Below are 24211 nucleotides of genomic sequence, written 5' to 3' on the forward strand. Positions count from 1 at the left end.
CTCCAGAGGTCTCTCCCTTCCTTCTTTGTGGAGAAGATAAACAAAATTCTGAGCTACTCTCCCTCACCTCCTGTGAAATGTTCTCTCTGCAAGGAAAAAAGGAAGCAGCCATGTTCAGAGGCATTGCCTGATTTAAGATCCTCCAGAAAACTTTATTCTTTAACTATGTTTTTTTTCCATTTCCCTCCTCTTTATCCAATTTTCATGTCCATGGTGTCAGTATTTTCTTTATTATCTAGTATCTAGCACTACAGCCTCACAGCACCAGGGTGCCAGGTTTGATTCCAGCCTTGGGTGACTGTCTGTGGGGAGTTTGCACATTCTCCCCGTGTCTGTGTGGGTTTCCTCCGGTTGCTCCGGTTTCCTCCCACAATCCAAAGATGTGCAGATTAGGTGAATTGGCCATGCTAAATTGCCCGTAGTATTAGGTGCATTAGTCAGTGGGACTGGGTGTGTTACTCTTCGGAGGGTTGGTGTGAACTTGTTGGGCTGAAGGGCCTGTTTCCACAGTGTAGGAAATCTAATCTAATTTCTTGTTCATGCAGGATACTATATAATTACAAACTGTTGTTGGAAAATTAACAATCATATTGTATCCTTGACTCCTATCAGCTATAACATTAAAAAGGCAATTCTTCTTAATACTTTTTAATTACCGCTGAAGTTTGAAGAGCAGAAGTATTGCGTTCTTAGCATTAAAAAAACTGAAGTGAAGAGTCAAGGTCGACAACACTGAACACAATCAAGGTCAGAAACAGAAGAAATGATAAACCAGGTTTGGTGATACAAAGCTTCTGTTTTGGAATACTGTAGATTACAGAGAGAAAGCATCCCATGCTCAACAAAAAGAGTAAAATTGTTAGCATATTCTGTTCTTCGTCCTGTGAAATATTCAGATCTAATTATGGACCAGTTCTGATCAATTTTACAAATGAAATTGCATCTAAATGATTATACAACATTGCATTATGCCTCTGATGGTTTCCAAGAAATCTCTTTACAATTCAAGGCAAAAGCAAATCATGTAAAATTGGAAACAATGGAACTGGTCTGAATTTGTCTTGTGAAAATGAAAATCCAGTTTGGACCAGCACCTTTCATTTCTAAGTTTTTGTTTTCACTCTTTTAACTGACAGCAGCACCGAGATGGAATGTCAGCCACTAATGGGAATCTAGCAAAATCCCAGGGAGGGAAAGGGGAGCTTATAGACTGAATGTGAATCTGGGCTGTCAGTGGGGGCTGGTTGGATGTGTATAGTGAAGGAATGAGGGAGTCTGTGGGCTGAGTTTGTGACTGCACTGGTTTACAAAGGCTGCTGAAGCCATTACTGATCCTGGACAGAATGTGTAAAGAGCATTGTTCAATAAGACACCAAACAGAAAATTCCTCTTTGCTGAAATGTGGAGGTCCATTCATATTCCACAATATACAGTCTGGTTTAACATATTTTAATAACCTGAAATGTTTCTCCCAATCCAAAGTAATTATATGCACAACACGAAACAACATTCTCCTTCTTAATCAATTCAATTCATCCTCTCTATCCTGTCTTTTAATCAATCCAAAATATATTCTCAAAACTAACATGAAATGGCAGTCTCTGAATCCTCTAATTTTTAGGTTGATTTAAAAAGTGATCTTCAAACTGAACAAAATTCTATACTTGAACAAAGCCCAGCTAACTGAAACAATAACCCTGAAAGCCATGTGTCCCAGTATGGAACCACCCTGCCCCATCCATAGGCTTGCTGTCCATACACTGTGACCATGCTGTCACTTTAAGAATGTTGTTTTGTCCTTGGGCTTTTTGGAAAGAAGTTGTGGAGCAGCAGAGGTACCAAAGAGTCTGGGTTTTGAGGTGCCTTCGGAGCAGTTTGAGAATGGAAGGGGAGCGGCCAGCTCTCCCAGTTCAGGCTTTCGAGATTTTTTTTTGGCTGTAGCAGTCACAAGATGTGCGAGTCCAGGAGTGTTGCAAGCTTCAGTAAATGATTCCTTTGACATTCTCTGAATTTTCTCTCTGGATGTTGTTCCCTCCTGCTTGTAAGAATTTGTGTTTGAATCTACCTTTTTGCCAAGTGGTGTGTTTATGGGATGTTATCATATTGGAACAGCTAATTAGTAATTAGTAATAGTTACTCTGTGTGTTTGATTAAGTTTTCCAATAGTTAGATTATTCTAAATTCCACTTTCCGCTGTTCGTGTTTTAATTGTAGTGTTTAAATAAATTCTGTTTTGCATAAAGCTGAGTGGTTTGACCAGCTGCATCCCATCTGGAATATCCACATCACATCTACCTTTAAAATAAGAAAAAGTTAGGGTCTCGGCTACCTTCTTGAAATGTTTTTGAGGAGAGATCTGGCCTGTGGGTGTGCTGTCTGAACATCCAGAGATTTCACTCTTACTGCAGTGTTCACCAGGAAATAAAAGGTGTTTTTATTACCAGGATCAGCTGAAATTTTATTTTCCATTATCATTGAGAAGGACAAAGAGCAGGAAATAGGAAAGAAGATTGAAGCAGCATTTGAGGAAGTTTTGTCACCCTTCCCCATCAAGCTATGTCCCTCTGTCCTTTTCCCCAATGCCCCTCACCCCACCCAACACCCCAACACCACACCACAACCCCATCCCACACCCAACACCCCAACACTCCACCAGAACCCCCATCCCTGCACCCAACACCCCAAAACCCCACCATAACCCCATCCTCACACTCAACACCCCAACACATCACCACAACCCCCATCCCTGTACCCAACACCTCACTACAACCCCATCCCCATGCCCAAAACCCCAACAGCCCACCACAACCGCAATACCCACACCCAACACCCCAACACCTGATAACCCCCATCCCCGCAGCCAACACCCCACCAACAACCCCCATCCTTAACCCCACACCCAACATCCCAACACCACACCACATCCCCATCCCAGCACCCAACACCCCACCACAACCCCCATCTCCACACCCAATACCCCAACACCCCACCACAACCCCCATTTCCCGCACCCAACATCCCAACACCCCACACAAAATGTACACCAGGAACACAGTTCCTATGAAATTCTCTAATGAGTTGCACCAGAAAAGGAATTGTGCCAGGTCTTACAGGGACATCTATCAGGAAGAATTCCTTCACTCAGAGGGTAGTGGGTATTTGGAATTCTCTTACCCTGGAGAGATGCACAAGCGCAGTCTTTCAGCAAGTTCAAACTCAGAAACTGATGGATATCTGGAGACTTATGACACCAGAGACGTGGAGCTGGTGCAGGAAAGTGAGATTGTGGTAGATGATGAGCCAGGATCTAAATGCACAGTGGAGCAAGGTATGCAAGTGAAATGCTCTACTCCAGTTCCTTCTGATTGGCTGCCCTCATCATGCTGGTTGTCAATATGAAGGACGTGTTGTGCTCATTTTTGTTAATTTTTGACACTCATGAGGATCTGTGAAGTATCAGCCATGGTATCATCTGGGCTTTCAGTGACCTATCAACTGATGATCCTTTCTGGAACACTCTCCCACAGTAAGGGTACAACAATACACCAGTTTTACACTGTTACTGACAGTCTCAAGGTGCAGGGTACAATCAATGACACTCAGAATGCTTTGTGAGCTCCAGACCCACTCTTTCCATCTCTTCAGCTGTAACAGCTACCTCTCAGGGAATATCTAGATCATGTATGATGACATGCGTGGAACCCTGCACCCCAACAGCAGGTTTGCTGCAATTTTTCACAAACAATTTCTCCTCCAAAAGCTGTCCTGTGGGAGCAATGTGAGCAGATGGCCTGAGATACATGTCTGGCAGCTTCCTTTCCTGGACCTTCAAAAGGTTCTCTCTAGGCTAAAATCTCTGCCATGTTGAAACATATTGTTTTGAGCATCTTTGCCAAGTCCTACTCCATGTATTCACTTTCTCTATCACATTCTCCAGTGAAGTCCCTGGTTTTAGAGTGGGTTTACTGACTCAACAGGAGTCTCTAGAAAAATGATCATTCTCCAGGACTGCTAATGCAACTTTGGAGAAAAATAACCAGGACATTAACAAAACCTTTCCTTAGTCACTTCATGTAAATCTTTTTTCCCACCACATGGAAAACAAATTGACAATGGGAACAAAAAGGCTCTTTGGCTGACAGTCAAGCAGCTTCCATTTGGGCAAAGTTTGTGTTCCAATTGGCCAAGGAAGATGACATGTCACAAGGATTGATGTGTCAGCTGATTATTGGCTGGGTATAAGGGAGATCATATGGTGGAACCTCCAGGAATACACTCAGTCACAGTTGGCAACCCAACTTTAAAAGGGGTATTACATTTTTCATGAGCCATCCAGTGGAACAAGCTAACTTCCAGTTAACTCGCTGACCCAGACAGTCTCACAGTTACCTGCTGCTCTGCAGTCTGTTGCTCTTGTCCTGAAGCCAGATGGGAGTTTACAAAGAGGCTATTCTTTCAATGGCTGTGCCTTTCCTGAATAAATAAATCTGTTCAAGTAACAATTTGGCTGTGAGATACTATTACTTCAATACCCAAGGGCCTTTAATCTCAGAGTAATTCAGCTTCACATTTTGCAAATTTCTCTTGACTGAACTGAATCTGTGAAATGTAATTAATGTTAGTTTAACAGCCTGAAATCAGGTCAAGGTCTTGCTGATTAACTGCACAGCAGCGACACCTACAGGACTTTAACAGTAGGGATTAACACCCAGATTTATCACAATGTGATAGCATTCTATTCTTCATCCGAAACAACAACCATTTCACACAATGACTGGGAAAGCTAATGAGGGTGCACAGTTATGGTTTATCAAGAAAGATTTCAAACATTTTATCAACCTTGTCATGTCTTGTCTCCCTCACTGGAGAATGCAGATTTCTGATTTTGTTGAAAATCTCCCACCACCCAGGTCTCCAATTATCCAAAATTCCTGAGTGAGCCATTATAACAGGCATTAGCAGGCTACTTAATTGCATCGATCACAAGCAGAACTTTATGAAGCTCCTTGGGAGTATGTGGGTGGTGATAAAAGTGGATTCTGTGCTAGAGTTGAGAGAGTGGTGCTGGAAAAGCACAGCAGGTCAGGCAGTATCTGAGGAGCAGGAGAATTGACATTTCGGAAAAAGCCCTTCATTAGGAATTCCTGACAAAGGGCTTTTGTCTGAAATGTCGATTCTCCTGCTCCTCGGATGCTGCCTGACCTGCTGTGCTTTTCCAGCACCACTCTCTCAACTCTAATCTCCAGCATCTGCACTTTGCCTCTGTAGTAGAGATGCCATGACATTGTTCTCCTGCCCGTACTACCCACTTCTGTTGATATTGTTCCTGAGACAGGGAAGGCCTATGTGCCCTTGGGGCAACTGAATTCTTTCCTCTTGCTGACAGTGTTTTACATGATTTCAGTTGGGAGTTTAAGATGGGCTAAGGGGGTGATCTCTTCTGTTCAGGCACTCTGTCCCCAACAGAGACTGCCCTCCCTTCCCGTTCCTTCAATGGGACTCCCAATTCGAGGTCTCCCACCACCTTCACAGGGCCATGCAAGGCTAGATTCTGCAAAATCTCAGCGATACATAGTTTTCCTGATGCAAGGTTCCTCGCTCTGGGGTTTGCTTCATATTCCAAAAAGAGCTACCTTTCCAAATGTTGCTGCTAAAAATGAGAAAGTTGCCACCCATTTGATTGGCCAGTAACTCTTTGAGGTGGGACTTCTTCCCCATTGGGAGGCAGAGCTCTCATCCCAAGCAGTTAATGGTGCAATAGCCAATAAGGGAAAGGACAAACTGGTCAAGTGGAGTCTGAACATACTGAGGTCAGATAATTCAATACAAATAAAGGCTGCATTGGGACATTTCAGATCTATGTGGCATACCTATTGACTAGACAAAGTCCCACTGCGTGCCAGCTCTCCAGCATCCAGCTAATACCAGATCATCAACTTCCTCACTTCAACTCTAGCCACAGAACTCCTTCTTGTTTGGTCACCCCAAATTTGTAACCCTCACGTAAAGTTTGTCAGAGAGAATGAAAGAGCCATCATTTCCTAATCATTGCTACAGGAACACACAATGTAAGTCCTTAGGAATTACATAATACCCCAATGCTGCAATCAGAACTTGCAAGAGATTCCAAATCCAGCATTTGGATGAAGTTGAATCTCTGCTAAAGAGCTCTAATCAGGCAGAGGACACTGACTTATTAATTGACTTAATCTTTACAGGTATTGAAATGAAAGCTTTATTAGAACACTGACACTGCTAGATACTGCCAACAGGCAGAGGAGAGAACTGACAGAATCAAACCATTGCCCCAACACAGAGATTAACAGGCAGGGTTCGAGAAGAGCATAAAGGAAGTAGGAGTATACTTAAGAGGGAAATCAGGAGGGCAAAACAGGGACATGAGATAGCTTTGGCAAATAGAATTAAGGAGAATCCAAAGGGTTTTTACAAATATATTAAGGACAAAAGGGTAACTAGGGAGAGAATAGGGCCCCTTAAAGATCAGCAAGGTGGCCTTTGTGTGGAGCCACAAAAAATGGGGGAGATACTAAATAAATATTTTGCATCAGTATTTACTGTGGAAAAGGATATGCAATATATAGACTGTAGGGAAATAGATGGTGACATCTTGCAAAATGTCCAGATTACAGAGGAGGAAGTGCTGGATGCCTTGAAACGGTTAAAGGTGGATAAATCCCCAGGACCTGATCAGGTGTACCCGAGAACTCTGTTGGAAGCTAGAGAAGTGATTGCTGGGCCTCTTGCTGAGATATTTGTACCATTGATAGTCACAGTGAGGTGCCGGAAGACTAGAGGTTGGCAAATGTGGTGCCACTGTTTAAGAAGGGCGGTAAAGACAAGCCAGGGAACTATAGACCGGTGAGCCTGACCTCGGTGGTGGGCAAGTTGTTGGAGGGAATCCTGAGGGACAGGATGTACATGTATTTGGAAAGGCAAGGACTGATTCAGGATAGTCAACATGGCTTTGTGCGTAGGAAATCATGTCTCACAAACTTGATTGGGTTTTTTGAAGAAGTAACAAAGAAGATTGATGAGGGCAGTAGATGTGATCTATATGGACTTCAGTAAGGCGTTCGACAAGGTTCCCCATGGGAGACTGATTAGCAAGGTTAGATCTCATGGAATACAGGGAGAACTAGAAATTTGGATACAGAACTGGCTCAAAATAGAAGACAGAGGGTGGTGGTGAAGGGTTGTTTTTCAGACTGGAGGCCTGTGACCAGTGGAGTGCCACAAGGATCGGTGCTAGGGCCTCTACTTTTCGTCATTTACATAAATGATTTGGATGCGAGCATAAGAGGTACAGTTAGTAAGTTTGCAGATGACACCAAAATTGGAGGTGTAGTGGACAGTGAAGAGGGTTACCTCCGATTACAACAGGATCTGGACCAGATGGGCCAATGGGCTGAGAGGTGGCAGATGGAGTTTAATTCAGATAAATGTGAGGTGTTGCATTTTGGGAAAGCAAATCTTAGCAGGACTTATACACTTAATGGTAAGGTCCTAGGGACTGTTGCTGAACAAAGAGACCTTGGAGTGCAGGTTCATAGCTCCATGAACGTAGAGTCGCAGGTAGATAGGATAGTGAAGAAGGCGTTTGGTATGCTTTCCTTTATTGGTCAGAGTATTGTGTACAGGAGTTGGGAGGTCACGTTGCGGCTTTACAGGACATTGGTTAGGCCACTGTTGGAATATTACGTGCAATTCTGGTCTCCTTCCTATCGGAAAGATGTTGTGAAACTTGAAAGGGTTCAGAAAAGATTTACAAGGATGTTGCCAGGGTTGGAGGATCTGAGCTATAGGGAGAGGCTGAACAGGCTGGGGCTGTTTTCCCTGGAGCGTCGGAGGCTGAGGGGTGACCTTATAGAGGTTTACAAAATTATGAGGGGCATGGATAGGATAAATAGACAAAGTCTTTTCCCTGGGGTCGGGGAGTCCAGAACTAGAGGGCATAGTTTTAGGGTGAGAGGGGAAAGATATAAAAGAGACCTAAGGGGCAACGTTTTCACACAGAGGGTGATACGTGAATGGAATGAGCTGCCAGAGGATGTGGTGGAGGCTGGTACAATTGCACCATTTAAGAGGCATTTGGTTGGGTATATGAATAGGAAGGGTTTGGAGGGATATGGGCCGGGTGCTGGCAGGTGGGACTAGATTGGGTTGGGATATCTGGTCGGCATGGACGGGTTGGACCGAAGAGTCTGTTTCCATGCTGTACATCTCTATGACTCTATGACTCTATGACTCTATGACTCCACTGAGGTAACCACAAGGTTTCTCAGCTGCTACATTCCCCTCTGTGCTGCAGTAACACAGGAGGCATTAATGCAGCTCCATCTCCTCCTCTTTACAGGTGACAGGTCACAAAGGGGTCTGGTTTATGACTTTCAGACAATGAAAACCAAAATGGACTGGAAGTGTATTGTCCAGCAGAGTAAGGGCAATGAGTGACGCTTTAATCAAACTCAGCTCCTAAACATTTAGTCTTATTATTTGTCCTCCAAGAACTTGATACTTCTCCAGCTCTGGCCTCCTGTACATTCATCCAGTGAACACGGCTGGGACTTAAACTCGCTGATTTCCTCCACTGTCACTCTCCACTCACTCTCTTCCTTAAAGACTCACATTAAATGAGCTTGTTTACAACCACAGCAAAGTCCTACATTTCTCAATATCCATTTTTATCTCATACCAATTTTATCAGGCACCTCAAGACCTTTTCCAAAGTTAAAACAATACAAGTTCAATTTGCTGTTGTTCATTAACTGCATCTTCTTTGTATTGCTGCATTATTGCATTGATCCCAAAAAGGCCTTTAAGTACATATAAGGCAATAGTTACAATGTCATGATATCTGACATTCCTTTGTGAAGACTTTCACCTCACCTTTAGTTATCAGTGGAATGAAGCAATTGTAGACAATCACATTGTGTTATAATCGTGTAACATACCTGTAGCCTCAGTAAGCATAGAATTCAGATTATGTGTGAGTCTGAGGTCTACCTACAGTGTAAAGAATTATTCATAAACTTCAAGACACCTGTCTCAATGAAAATCTAGGTTTTGTGGTATACGTTACATTGGCTAAAGTATATGGGGTTATTTTAATTTAGTCATGGAATGAGGACATTTCTAATTGCCCAGAGTTAAGAGTCAATCACATTGCTGTGGATCTGGAGCCAGATATATGACAGACCAGGTAAGGATGGCAGGTTCCTTCCCTGAAGGGCATTAGTGAACTCGATGGACTTTTCTGACAATCAGCAATGGATTCCTGGTCATCATTAGATTCTTAATTCCAGATATCTATTCAATTCAAATCCATCCTCTGCTGTGGGAGGATTCAACCCCAGCTCCCCGGAACATTACCTGGGTCTGTGCATTAACAGTCCAGTGAAAATACCATTAGGCCTCTTCTCGCCCCAGATCAAGCTGGTATTACCACTTAACCCAAGAAACTAGATCAGACACTCATACGTATTGGTGCAATCATACACAATAATTTATTTAGCCTTCACTTAATAAAGCAATCTTTGTTTGGCAGCTTAAGCCAACTCTGCAGATATGTCTGATAATGCAGGTTCTTCTGTTACTATGCAAATTGCTCTTCAATCTGCATCACGCATGTTCCCAGGAAAAAGCTGCTTTTTACTGGTGGCTCAGTGGTTAGCACAGCACCAGGGTCCTGGGTTCGATTCCACCTTTAGGCAACTGTGTGGAGTTTGCACATTCTCCCCGTGTCTGCATGGATTTCTTCACACAGTCCAAAGATGTGCAGGTTAGGTGAATTGGCCATACTAAATTACCCATAGTGTTCAGGGATGTATAGGTTAGGTGCATTAGTCAGGGGTAAATGTAGAGGTAAAAACAATTACTGCAGATACTGGAAACCAGACTCTAGATTAGAGTGGTGCTGGAAAAGCTGATGAAGGGCTTTTGCCCAAAACGTCAATTTTGCTGCTCCTCAGATGCTGCCTGACCTGCTGTATTCTTCCAGCACCACTCTAATCTGGAGGTAAATGTGGAGTAATGGGGAATAAGTCTGGCTCTTCGGAGGGTCGGTGTGGACTTGTTCGGCTGAAGGATCTGTTTTCACACAGTAGAGGTTCTGAGGTGATGGTGCTCAGCTTGTATTAAAATGCTTCATCAATAAAGTTCAAATGTGTTGCGTTATGGTGCGCTAAATTGAAAATCATAATGAATACTTACCTACTACCCAGGAAACTATTAAAAGTTCCATCCATGTGAAGCCAGTTGTTTTCATTCTGAAGAGCTGTCTGGGGTGATCAGTCGTTGATTCATTTGGCAGGAGTTTGGTGCCTTCAAACCTGTCAGCTGCGTTCATAATTAACAGGCCAAGAAAAACAGTGAAAGAAGCTCCATGGGCGACAAATTTCATAAATGGTGCACGCAAGATCCTCCCCAGCTGTAAGACCACAAAACAAATTTATAAAATACAGCATTCTTTATCATCCTTGTTAAAAAAAATTAAAAAGACAGAAGATCTCAATTTTAAAAATTGTGAGATTCCCAGAAAATATTTGCCATTGTGATTATGTATTACTGGATTTAATTTTACTCATTGATCCCCTCAAAGCATTTTGCTTTTATGAGCAATTCTCTCTGTTTTTACAAGCTCTTATTTGTGCCAGAATTAGTCTCACTTACTGACCTCCATGGGTGTCCTTGCAGTGAGACGTATACTTTATAGTCTGACCTATATCCACTGATGTATTTTATTGTGTTTGTAACTGTAATTTGTATCGCTAGATCAAGACGTGATTTTTCAAGATAACTATTGCAACCACAAATTGGAGTTGACGAGAAACCACAAATATCCAATGTCATGAATCAAATACAGTTTGAAGCTTTCAACTGTTGGAAGTTAAGCTCAAACCTGCAAAAACTGGAATTGCTACAAAGCACACAACACAGATAGGAAATGTTTGATGTCTTTTTCTTAACATTGATGGGAGAAGGCAGTACGAAATATGTGGAACAATTAGAAAGATGAGATAGAATCAATAAATTAATGCTGCACTAATTACCTCTCAGTTATTAAGATCAACCGAATAAAATTAACAACAGCTGTGAAATACATTTGCAACTATTTAAATTAGAAAAAAACAGTGGTGTGATAGAAGTATCAAAGTTAAGCAGCATTGCATTCCACCTGGAATTATAGACCTAAAACGTTTGAGTCACCCATCATGCAAAAGTGGAGAAAGGGATTTGAATGAGTACCTCCACAGCACAATTTACTCTCTTGGAAATAAGATTAGAATATTTGTACTCAGCTATTTGGGTTTGCCTCCACAATCTGAAAATTAACTTTAAAGTTGAAAATGGCCAACCTTACTGCAAGGTGCAATCCAATAGGACAAGGCCAGAAACGGGAGGCCAATGGCTACAGCAAGCACGACCAGGAACTTGATTGCTATTGACTGCTGCCGTAGTCCCGAGAGATTTTCATACCAAATAGACAGAAGCTGCTGCTGACAGTTTGGATGAGCCACAAACTGAACAGAGGAAAAGTCACAATTTGTAAGTTAGAAAGCAAAATACAAGGAATGAATGAAACTGAAGAAATTTGATATTTAAATATGACATTTCTAATGTAATACTCTCAAATGTTGATAAACATATTAATGATATAAGCACAAAAGTCATTAAAAAGGTATATTTATCATTTAAATAAATTTAAATTTGGAACTTTGTTGATACATTTTCAAGTTACAAACTCCTTTATAACAGATTTCAGTAACAAACAAAAAAAAAAGTGATCAGGTTTTCAAAATCCAGCCATTAAACTACCATTTGATGTAATTTCAAACCTTTTTGTATTAATTACTTGATATGAATATGCAATGCACTGTGGTATAGCTATGCAATTGTAAGCATGTCCTCTCTCTGACTGAACTCTTCCTTACTTACTGTTTCAGCTGGTAGTAAACAGATGAGCAAAGCATGGTTTTGTCAAAGGGAGGTCATGTCATACAAATCTGGTGGAGTTTTGAGGAGGTGACCAAGTGTTTGGATGAGGTAGGGCAGTTTATATAGTTTATATGATTTCAGTAAGGTTTTTAACAAGGTCCCACATGGAAAGCTGATAAAGAAGGTAGAAGCTATGGGATCCAGGGTAACTTGGCAAGATGGATCCAAAATTGCCTCAGTGACAGGAGACAGAAGGTGGTGGTAGAAGGCTGTTTGTGTGTGACTGGAGCCTGGAGTGCATTGGTGTACCACAGGGGTCAGTGCTGGGTCCCCTAGTGTTTGGGATATTCATAAACGATGCAGAGGAGAATAGTGGATGACACAAAGATTAGCTGGGCAGTTGACAAGTGTTCAGGAGGAAAGTGTTCAGTTACAGGAGGATTGGTCAGATTGAGAGATTAGTGGCAGATGGAATTTAACCCTGAAGAATGTCAGGTGAAGCACTTTGGAAGAAGTAACAAGATGAGGGAGTAAGCAATGAATTCTGGATTAGTGGTGCTGGAAGAGCACAGCAGTTCAGGCAGCATCCAAGGAGCAGTAAAATCGATGTTTCGGGCAAAAGCCCTTCATCAGGAATAAAAACAATGAACGGCAGAACACTAGGAAGTTCTAAGGAACACAGGGATCTGGGGAAGCTTTTCCACAGATCCCTAAAGGTGATAGGGCAAGTTAATAGCGGAATTAGGAAGGCATACAGGACACATGCCTTTATCAGTCATGCAGAGATTATAAAAACAGGGAGGAGCTGTACAAAACTTTGATTAGGCCACAGCTGGAATACTGTGTGCAGGTCTGGTCCCCACACTATAGGAAGGATGTAACTGCACCGGTCGGAGTGCAGAGGAGATTCACCAGGATGCTGCATGGGATGGAACATTTCAACGATGAAGGGAAGCTGCAGGAGCTTGGGCTGTTTTCTTTGGAGCAGAGAAGGTTGAGGGGGAGACCTGATTATGAGGGGCATGGACAGGGTGAATAGAAAGCAGCTGTTCCGCTTCATTGAAGGGTCAGTACAGGGGACATAATTTTAAAAATGAAATTCAAGAGGTTTTGAGAAGATTTGAGGAAAAGCCTTTTCACTCATGGGTAATGGGGGCCTGGATTGCACTGCCTGGGAGGGGGGTTGAAGAAGGAAACCTCACAACCTTTAACAAATACTTAGATGAGCACAGCAAACATCATAATATTCAAGGCTATGGACCTAGTGGGAAAATGGGACTAGAGTAGGTAGCAGTGTACTTTTGACAGTATAGGTTTGATGGACCAAAGGGCCTCCTCTGTACTGTATGGTTCTATGATGTTTAAAATTCACTCATGGGTTGTAAGCATCGCTAGCTATGCACACCCACAGTGCTGTCGTGGAATGAGTTCCAGGAGTTTACACCATGACAGTGAAAGAACCATGATCTAGTTCCAAGTCAGGATGGTGTCTAGCTTGGAGGGGAAGTGGTGTTCCCATGTATCTGCTGTCCTTGTCCTTTTAGTGATAAAGGTCACAAATGTGGAAGGTGCTGTTTGAGAGTTAGCTGCTGGGGAGTTGTTCCAGAGCATTTTGCAAATGAGACACACTGTTGCCATGTTGTGTCACTGAAAGGTAGTGGATGTGGTGCCAATCGAGCAGGCTGCTTTGTCCTGGATAATGTTGAGCTTCTCCATGGTTAACTTTCCCAAAGGTTCCTGATTGTCCCTCCACTAAAGGATCTGTGACCCCTACCTGCAAAGGATATTGGATGTTCCCCACCTCCAAAAGAATCCTTGTCTCTGACTTCCAAGCTGTGCTGGGACCAGATGTACATGGGGACATCAGCTCCATCCAAAATCAGATTTGTTCTGACCTGGTCTAATTTTTAACTCAGTGTTCCACACTGCAGGCTCTCAAACGTGCCATCTCATTGCAGGTATCTGTCATTGAAATAGCTGGCTGCACCTGAAACTGTGCATGTGATAGAGAAGTTCAATCTGCTGCATTCCAGAGTCTGCCTCAATAGCTCTAGGGCAAAAGGATCAAGAATGACCTTCTCTTTGAATTGAGGACCATGTAAATGCCTCATTGCATTGCTTCTGGTATTTAACCATCACTTGAGTTTCTGCTTTAATTGTACCAACAGCCCAGATTAATATCCAGATTTCACCAACATCAATAACCAGATTTCACCAACACGTATATGAATAGCCCATCTTAGCCGGACATGACCTGCTGATTGGGGGCCCCAATAATAAAAACTTTTAAACTGAAAATAATCGAAAGATTCATGAAAATACTTTCAGGGAACAGGGAACTTCATTGAAGAAGATATTTGAGAAGCTGTAGTTGTTCACCTTAAAGAGAAGATTGAGGGAAAGTCTAGCAGTGGATTTAAAACATTATGAGGCGATGTGACAGATTAAATAGACAGAGATGTTGGAGAAACTCAGCAGGTCTGGCAACATCTGTGAACAGAGAAACAGCGTTAACATTTCAGGTCCAGTGATCTTTTTTCAGAAGAGCTTTTCTGAGAGCTGGAGTAGTTAGGATCTAGAAAGCACCATCTCAAAACTATGGCTGGTATGGATGCACCCCATGGATTTCATAAAGAAATAAATAACCTGTTGAGAAAGAAATTGCACTGCTCTGGGGAAAGGCCAGGTCATTGATCGGGCTGAGGTGCTCTTCCAGAAAGCCTGTATGGTCATGACAGATCAAATCTCCTTCTTCCACAATGCATGAATGTACAAAATAGCAATCAACATGGACCAATCAGCCCTTTGGATTTGTTCTTCAATTCAATAATAGTTGACGTGTTTGTGTTTCAGAATCCACATTCCCAATTCGTTGATCTGTTGCCTAAAAAGAATCTAACCACTTCTTTCTTAAAAGTAATCAATAAACCCTCCCTGATCACTTTCGGAGGCAGAGAGTTCCAAAGTCACACATTCCCCAGAGGAAAAAGAAATCTCCTCATCTCTGTCCTGAAAGGATGACCTCTAATTTTAAAAGTGCCCCACAACTCTGGTTTTGCCCATAAGAGGGAACATTCTTTCCATGGTCACCTTGTCGATACTGTTCAGGATCCAATAGACTTAAATCCTGTCCCCCCTCACTCTTCTAATCTCCAACGGGAACAAGCCCAGTCTATCCAAATTATTTTCATTAAACTGTTCAGAAGACCCTAATCCATACATTAAATAAGGCAGCAAAAAAAAAACCTACAGGCATTTGCAAGGGTTTTATTGTAAATCGATAGTTTGTCACAAACACCAATTTCTAACTTTTCCTTCTGGAACCTTTTCTCTCTGCCGCCATCTTGAATTTTGATTGTCATTTGATAGATTGGGACATCAACATTGTGTAAACTATAGGTGATATCTTAAACTTTCAAAAAAGGTTTCCATTATTCAAAAGCAAGGGAATTTTTTTATTATAAATGATAGGAATGGCATTCCAGGCAATTAAATCTAGGTCCATTCAGAGTTAGGTGGCTTGTATGGAGTAATTATGACCTCATTTGCACCATAACTATTCAACTGTACCTCATTCATCAAGGCTTAACATTTTCATTAATTTTTATAGTTTGAAATAGTGTGAAAAAATTGAAGTTCACAATAAATAATGGATTCAGTGCTGATTGTACCCGTGAAGCCTGCAAGTTATCACTAACAGCAGCTTCTGAATTTCTACAATTTAACTGTGCATGTTTGAATGACAAAGTTGCTGCAAGATTCTCAGTAATGACAGTGAATGCTGACAATTTTGCAGTCATTAAAGACATCAATTCTGTCCCAATAACATATTCAAATCCATAATCAAATTTTATTGTATTTTCCAATTAATAAGAATACAAGAGACCACCGAAAGAATAGGTATCAACCTATCAAGTTACTGCACACATGCTTATGTGTTTGGAGATGACAGTGGCTCAGGGAGAGAGAGTGAGCAAACAATCTGTTCTCTCATTGAAGCTGAATTCTTTCTGGGCTGCAGGCATCACTGACTCGGGCAACAAGTTAAGAGTTTGCCATTGCAGGACATCACATGTCAGGCAGACCAGGTAAGGACAATAGATACCTTTTCACAAAGGATATTAGTGAACCAGATGGGGTATTGCAAATATTAACATAGTTACCATTAGTTGCTAGCTTTTTATTCCAGCTTTTATGGAACTCACGTTTCACCATCTGCCATGGTGGGATTTGAACCTGGATCTTCTAAACATCAGCCTGGTGGTTTAGATTATGAATCCAGTGACATTACCAACATGCTACAACTTCCCTTACATTACCTCCAGCCAGTAATGATTTTCACTCATTATTACACTCATGTAGCAGAATATTTTACAGCAGCCGTGTGGCATAGGCGTATCTATTTTTGACGACAAGGGCAATACAACTAATAAGCTAACCCCCCCCCACCCCACCCCACTGGGTAGAGTCCAGAGGAAATTCACCAGGATACTTCCTGGGATGGAAAGTCACAGTTATAAGGAAAGACTAGATGGACTGGGTTTGTTTTTCCTGGAGCAGAAGAGGCAGAAGGGGGATCTGATTGAGGCAGAGAAAGAATAGATCATGAGAATTTTCTTTCCCCATGGCTGTTGTCTTTAAGACCAAAGGGATAAATTTAAGATGAGGAGAATGTAGTCTCAAGGAGAAACAGGTTTTTTACCCTGAGGGTGGTAGAAATACAGAACATGCTGTCTGATTAGGTGGTGGAGGCAGGTATTCTGGCAACATTTAAGAAGCATTTGGATGGGCACTTAAAATGCCATGACATAATAGACTATGGATCAAATGTAGGTAAACGGGATGAGTGTAGTTTGGTGTTTGTTGATCAGTATAGACATGATGGGCCGAAGGACCTGCTTTCAAGTTGCAAGACACTATGACATGTACCTAACATGGTTTGTAGCTAGTCTGAATAAAGTAATCTCTTTTGATCAACTCTCGCAACAAAGTCTGATTGTTATTGACCTAAATCATACAATTAGAGTCATAGAGTCACAGAGATGTACAGCATGGAAACAGACCCTTCAGTCCAACCCGTCCACGCCAACCAGATATCCCAACCCAATCTAGTCCCACCTACCAGCACCCGGCCCATATCCCTCCAAACCCTTCCTATTCATATACCCATCCAAATGCCTCTTAAATGTTGCAATTGTACCAGCATCCACCACATCCTTTAGCAGCTCATTCCATACACGTACCACCCTCTGTGTGAAAAAGTTGCCCCAGAGGTCTCTTTTATATCTTTCCCCTCTCACCCTAAACCTATGCCCTCTAGTTCTGGACTCCAGGACTCCAGGGAAAAGACTTTGCCTATTTATCGTATCCATGCCCCTCATAATTTTGTAAACCTCTATAAGGTCACCCCTCAGCCTCCGACGTTCCAGGGAAAACAGCCCCAACCTGTTCAGCCTCTCCCTATAGCTCAAATCCTCCAACCCTGGCAACATCCTTGTAAATTTTTTCTGAACCCTTTCAAGTTTCACAACACCTTTCCGATAGGAAGGAGACCAGAATTGCACGCAATATTCCAACAGTGGCTTAACCGATGTCCTGTACAGCCGCAACATGACCTCCCAACTCCTGTACTCAATACTCTGACTAATAAAATAAAGCATACCAAACACCTTCTTCGCTATCCTATCTACCTGCGACTCCACTTTGAAGGAGCTATGAACCTGCACTCCAAGGTCTCTTTGTTCAGCAACACTCCCTAGGACCTTACCATTAAATGTATAAGTTCTGCTAAGATTTGCTTTCTCAAAATGCAACACCTCGCATTTAGAAGTGAACCCACTTACACTGAGAAAATAAAATCATCATTACAGTGAAAATTTAATTAAGTATTTATAAGATAGCAGCCTACTGAAATATTAAAAATGTTTCAAACCTTTTTGACTTCATATTTAATGGCCAACTTTAATCGGCTGAGACTCGGGCGAAACTCTCGGTTAATGCTGGGATTGGTCTTCACGGTCCCATTCAAAATAGCTTCCACTTCTTCAGTAATCCGGCACAAGTCTAGAAGTCCAACTACAAAGTCCTTGCATTGCATAGATAATTTTTTGTAATCGTTCTGAAAAAACACAAGTTTGAAGCGATTAACCTGCTTGGAGCTTTGTTTGGAATGCTCATGATTCAATGATAACAATGGTATTGAAATTTCCCAACACACAATCTGACAGGCTTCAATGGGGTGGGGGGTGACAAACCAGAGAGTGGAAGTGTTCATGTCAGCCTGTGATGCGCTCCCTTGTATAATATGCTCTGCTCTGGGAGTCAGACAGCATCTCCTTGAAGAGTGAGCAGCCACCTGCCTATAGCAAGGATAAAGAGATAAACACTGGGGCTGGAAGTTTTCCATTTTCTCAGTAAATTTGGGTGAAAGTGTGCTAAACTGTCAGCAACATACCAGCTTCACGGCCAGGCAAACTCAGCCCATCAGCCAGCTCACAGAAGCTGCTAACTCAGCATGAGTGAGATTCTCAGATGATCACAGATCACAACACAGGACACCCAGACCATAACAGGCTCACAAATTCCACTTCTCCAGGCTTCCTCTCCTGGGAATGTTGCAGAGGGAGGAGGGAGGCCTGCAATGAGATGGGGTCAGGGCTATTTGAGGCAAGAGATGGCTTTCACCCTTGCACCATCCGATCTGTGCCTCTGATTGCCCCTAGATTGTGGCAAATGGAACTTCCCAAACTCTTAGGCTGACTGCCATGGTTTCCCATTCAGAAAACTAGTGTCTTTCAATCCCACTGGGGGGGTTGGGGGGTGGGGGGGTGCAGGCAGCTGGTAGGTAATCAGAGAGACAACAGACAAGAGACTCTCTTGTCTCTCTCTTCTCTCATTACCTCCATAGAAGGAAGAGAATCACACTCTAAGTCAATCAAGTGACTTGGACTTTTTTTTTGTTGAACTGTTCTTATAGGTGGCTGTAAATTGCAAAAGGCCATGCGTGAGAACCTTCATGACAACTGACATATTTTTGATTATCTTGTGGGAAATGGCATCATTGGCTGGCCAGCATTATAGCTTGTCCCTAGCTGTTGGAGATTCATTGTTGAATCAGTGCTATTGACTTTGTCTCCATGTTTCTATCATTGCAGTCAATATAATTGAAACATCACAGAAGTGGTCTTTATTTAATCATCACTTTTCTAGAAATCTTTTTCTGTGATTATTCTCATATATTGTATTATTTATCCCTCTGCAAATTCAAAAGTCAAATATTTTATTTAGACCTCAGTTAGACTTTAACAGTTGACTAAAATAAATGAATTAACCTTTACAGTGGATGTATATCACATCATCAAATTACAGATAATTAAGTAATCATCATTTGGCACCACTTGTGATAGTCATGTGACCTAATGACACACACTTAAATGCCCAGGAATATGGCAAAGCAATGCTCATAGCCATAATCCTTTAATGTATTGATTTTGCTGTTAAATCCTCATTGATATGTTAGATCTCAGGGCATAGTAGAGAATATTTGCATAGTTAGAAGTTTGGCCAACTGACAGGAAGCAGAAATTGGGCTCTTTATTTTAACAGATTGGCAAGATGCATTTTTTTTAAAATCAGTCTGTTCCAAGATGTTATGACTCACCTCTGGAGCGGATGGGACTTGAACCTGGGTCCCCAAGAGATAACAGGGATTTCAAATATATTTAATTCAGATAAATAATTTAGATAAAGAGGCAGAAGGTATGGTTAGCACATTTGCTGATGATAAAGATAGGGAAGTTAATTGTGAAGAAGACATAAGAAAGCTATAAAAGGATATAGTATTTTGCACAAGTGGACAAAGGTCTTGCAAATAGAATGTACTGTAAGAAAACCCAGACCCTGTACGGACTAGCTGGTGGGAGGATTCACTAACATCTTCACCTTCTCCTTACTACAATCTGAAGTCCCCTCCTGCTTCAAGACCACCACCATCATCCCAGTACCAAAGAAAAATCATGCAGTGTGCCTCAAAGACTGCCACCCAGTGGCTCTGACCTCCATCATTATTTGGCGCTTTCAGAGGCTGCTCATGTACCACATCAGCTCCAGCTTATGAATGCCCTGATGCACTACAATTCATCTACCAGTGCAACAGGTCCACAACAGACAGCAACTCCCTGGCCCCACACTCATCCCTGGAGCATCTGGATAACAAGGATACCAACATCAGCCTCCTACTTATTGACTACAGTTTCACCTTCAACATCATAATTCCAAACAAACTCATCTCTAACTCTGAGACCTAGGTCTCAGCTCCCCACTCAATTTCCTGATCCATAGACTCTGATCAGTAAGAATAGATGAAAATACCTCCTCTACCATAATTCACAAGACCAGTGCTCCCAGAGGCTGTGTACTCAGCCCCCTACTGTACTCCTCATACATTCACAACTGTGCAGCCAAATTCCGCCCCAACTCCATTTGCAAGTCTACTGATGACACCAACGTTGTAGTTCAAATCGCAGACAATGACTAGACAGAACACAGAAAAGAGACTGAGTGCTAAGCAGCATGATGTAAAGGTGGCAATCTCTCCATCATGTCAACAAGAATGGCTCAGTGGTTAGCAATGCTCCCTCATAGCACCAGGGGCCTGGGTTTGATTCCAGCCTTGGGCGACTGTCTCTGCACAGTTTGCACGTTCTCCCTGTGTCTGCGTGGGTTTCCGCCGGGGTGTTCCAGTTTCCTCCCACAATCGAAAGATGTACAGGTTGGGTGAATTGGCCGTGCTAAATCACCCATAGTGTTCAGAGATGTGTAATTTAGGGGCATTAGTCAGGGATAAATATAGGTGATAGAATAGGGGAATGGGTCTGGCTGCATTACTCTTCGGAGGGTTAGTGTGGACTTGGGCCGAATGGCTTGTTTTCACACTGTAAGGATTCTAATTCTAAAATGATGGTGCTGGTCACTGACTACAGAAAGTGCCCCTGTCTGTATAATGGTGCTGAGGTGGAGATGGTCAAGAGTATCAAGTTCCTGGGAGTGATGATCACCAACAATCTGTCCTGATCTACACACATCGGAGTAAAGAATAATAAAGGACAACAACATCTCTACTTCCACAGGAGGCTAAGGAAATTCAGCATGTCCACAAAGGTGCTTATCAATTTTTATAGATGCACCATAGAAAGCATTCTCTCTGGATGCATCACAGCTTGGTCTGGCAACTGCTCTACCCAAGAGCACAAGAAATACAGAGAGTGGTGAACACAGCCCAGTCCATCACAGAAACCAGCCTTTCATCTATTGATTTAATCTGCTGTGGTTCTGTTCGTCGAGTTGAAAGTTTTTGTTGCAAACGTTTCGTCCCCTGTCTAGGTGACATCCTCAGTGCTTGGGAGCCTCCTGTGAAGCGCTTCTGTGGTGTTTCCTCCGGCATTTATAGTGGCCTGTCCCTGCCGCTTCCAGTTGTCAGTTGGTCCGGTTGCTGAACAGACATAACAGACAACAGGACGTTGAACCCATCAACAAAGACGGCATACTTAAACTACTGGACTTGTGCCTCACAACACACTTCACATTCAACAACCAGATATACGAACAAATCAACGGAACACCCATGGGATCACCGATCTCGGGACTCATAGCAGAGGCAGTAATGCAAAGGTTAGAACAAACAGTCTTACCACAAATTCAACCCAAACTCTGGGTCAGATATGTGGATGACACCTTTGTAATCATTAAAAACACAGAAATAGAGAACACACACCGGATCATCAACGCCACACTCATAGAAATCCGATTCACGAGAGAGGAAGAAAAGGACAACCAACTCCCATTCCTAGACGTGATGGTACAGAGAACACCAAACGGAGAATTCACCACAAAGGTATACAGGAAAGACACACACAGACCAAGTCCTGAACTACGAAAGCAACCACCCCAACACACACAAACGAAGTTGCATCAAGACACTGTTCAAAAGGGCCACAACACACTGCAGTACACCAGAACTGCAAAAAGAGGAAGAGGAACACCTGTATAAGGTATTCGCCAAAAACGGATATCCTCACAATTTCATCAACAGATGCCTAAGGGAGAGACAACAGAACGAGGACATGCCGCAACCCAAAGGACTAGCCACACTACCATACGTCAAGAACATCTCTGAAATGACAGCCAGACCACTGCGACCACTAGGACTTATAACAGCACACAAACCAACAGCCACTCTCAGACAACAACTCACCAAAACGAAGGACCCGATACCCAGCATGAGCAAAACTAACGTAGTGTACAAAATCCCATGCAAGGACTACACAAAACACTATATTGGACAAACAGGAAGACAGCTAACGATCCGCATCCACGAACATCAACTAGCCACGAAACGCCACGACCAGCTATCCCTAGTAGCCACACACGCAGACGACAAGCAACATGAATTTGACTGGGACAACACTACCATTATAGGGCAAGTGATACAAAGAACAGCCAGGGAATTCCTAGAAGCTTAGCACTCATCCACAAACTCCATCAACAAACACATAGACCTGGACCCAATATACCGGCCACTACAGCAGACAGCTGAAACTGACAACCGGAAGCGGCAGGGACAGGCCACTATAAATGCCGGAGGAAACACCACAGAAGCGCTTCACAGGAGGCTCCCAAGCACTGAGGATGTCACCTAGACAGGGGACGAAACGTTTGCAACAAAAACTTCCAGCTCGGCGAACAGAACCACAGCAACGAGCACCCGAGCTACAAATCTTCTCACAAACTTTGAATTGATTTAATCTATATTTCGTGTTGCCTCACAAAATCAACCAACATCATCAAAGACTCCTCCTACCCTGGTTATACTCTCTTCCACATTCATCTGTTGGGCAGAAGGTATAAAAGTTTGCAAGTATGTATGAACAGCTTCATCCCCTCTGTTATCAGACTTTTCAACTGACCTCTCAAATGTTAATGTTGACCTCTCTCTCTCTGCACCCTCTCTGTGGCTGCACGGTATTCCACACTCTGTTCTGCTACCCTGATGCAGTTTGTATGGTACGATCTGCCTGTACAACAAGCAAAACACTTTTCACTCTATCTCGGTACATGTGACAGCAATAAATCAGAAAAAGTGAAATTGTCCATTTTGGCTGAATAAGTAAAACAAGAATCAGATTTTCTAAACAGTGAGAGATTGTAGAACTTTACGATTCAGAGGGATCTGGTGTTCTGCATGAATCATGAAAGGTTAGTATGCAGGTGCAGGAAGTAATTGGGAAAGCTGATTGACTGTGATAATTTATTGTAAAGGGAACTGTGTATAATGTTAGGGAAGTTATGCTTCAGTTATACAGGACACTAATGAAACCACATCAGGAGCATTGTGTCCACTGTTGGTCATCTTTCTAAGGTAAGGTGTCAATCTGTTGGAAGCAGTTCAAACAATGGTTACAAGACTAATTCCTGGAATGGATGGGTAGTCTCATCAGAAAAGGACTGAACAGACTCATCTGGATTTTAGCGTTTAAGAGGCAATTTGACTGAAAAATCAAAGATTTTGAGGGATACCTTTGAAATTTGTATGAATCTATTTTCTCATTTCTCTCCTCCAGCTGTTTGGTAAACAGAATGTGGGCGGCACGGTGGCGCAGTGGTTAGCACTGCTGCCTCACAGCGCCAGAGACCCGGGTTCAATTCCCGCCTCAGGCGACTGACTGTGTGGAGTTTGCACGTTCTCCCCGTGTCTGCGTGGGTTTCCTCCGGGTGCTCCGGTTTCCTCCCACAGTCACAAAGATGTGCAGGGTCAGGTGAATTGGCCATGCTAAATTGCCCGTAGTGTTAGATAAGGGGTAAATGTAGGGGTATGGGTGGGTTTCGCTTCGGCGGGTCGGTGTGGACTTGTTGGGCCGAAGGGCCTGTTTCCACACTGTAATCTAATCTAATCTAATCTAAAAAGGTTCATAAGCAGAAAACGTGAGAAGTGCGGAATGTTTCAAAAATTGTGGAGAGGAAAAACAGATCAATGTTTTTGCTCTGGTCTGTTACTAATCACGAGCACTTCATTTTTGTGCCAAAGAATCCACAGATAATGCTGGCTGTAGTATCAAACCTATCTGCGGCTTTCTCTTTGTTTCATATTTCTGGAATCTGCACTTGTCTTGTCGACTGAGAGACATCAGCGTGGGAAAAGCAGAGAAGTCTGCATTAGTGAGACAAAGGGGAGTGCACCTAGTGGCAACACGGGGCAAAG

The 24211-nt window shown here is 42.6% G+C and overlaps 1 protein-coding gene across 2 annotated transcripts in view; it reads right to left on the bottom strand.

Annotated features, from left to right (window-relative positions):
• The window catches only part of LOC122553908 (short transient receptor potential channel 6-like), a 138569-nt gene that overhangs the window by 73842 nt on the left and 40516 nt on the right, over nt 1-24211 (bottom strand). Inside the window, exons 3-5 of one of the 2 annotated variants that reach the window (XM_043698412.2) lie at nt 17888-18073; nt 11376-11540; nt 10231-10447 (exon numbers count right to left, since the gene is read on the bottom strand). In XM_043698412.2, coding sequence (XP_043554347.2) covers nt 10231-10447; nt 11376-11540; nt 17888-18073 — 568 coding nt within the window. The remainder of the gene's footprint in view (nt 1-10230; nt 10448-11375; nt 11541-17887; nt 18074-24211) is intronic. The other variant, XM_043698415.2, reaches the window with a different exon arrangement.

The sequence above is a fragment of the Chiloscyllium plagiosum genome, unplaced genomic scaffold (genome assembly GCF_037043375.1).
Source record: "Chiloscyllium plagiosum isolate Xiang-an unplaced genomic scaffold, Cpla_swu_hap1 HiC_scaffold_6, whole genome shotgun sequence".
Classification (NCBI taxonomy): domain Eukaryota; kingdom Metazoa; phylum Chordata; class Chondrichthyes; order Orectolobiformes; family Hemiscylliidae; genus Chiloscyllium; species Chiloscyllium plagiosum.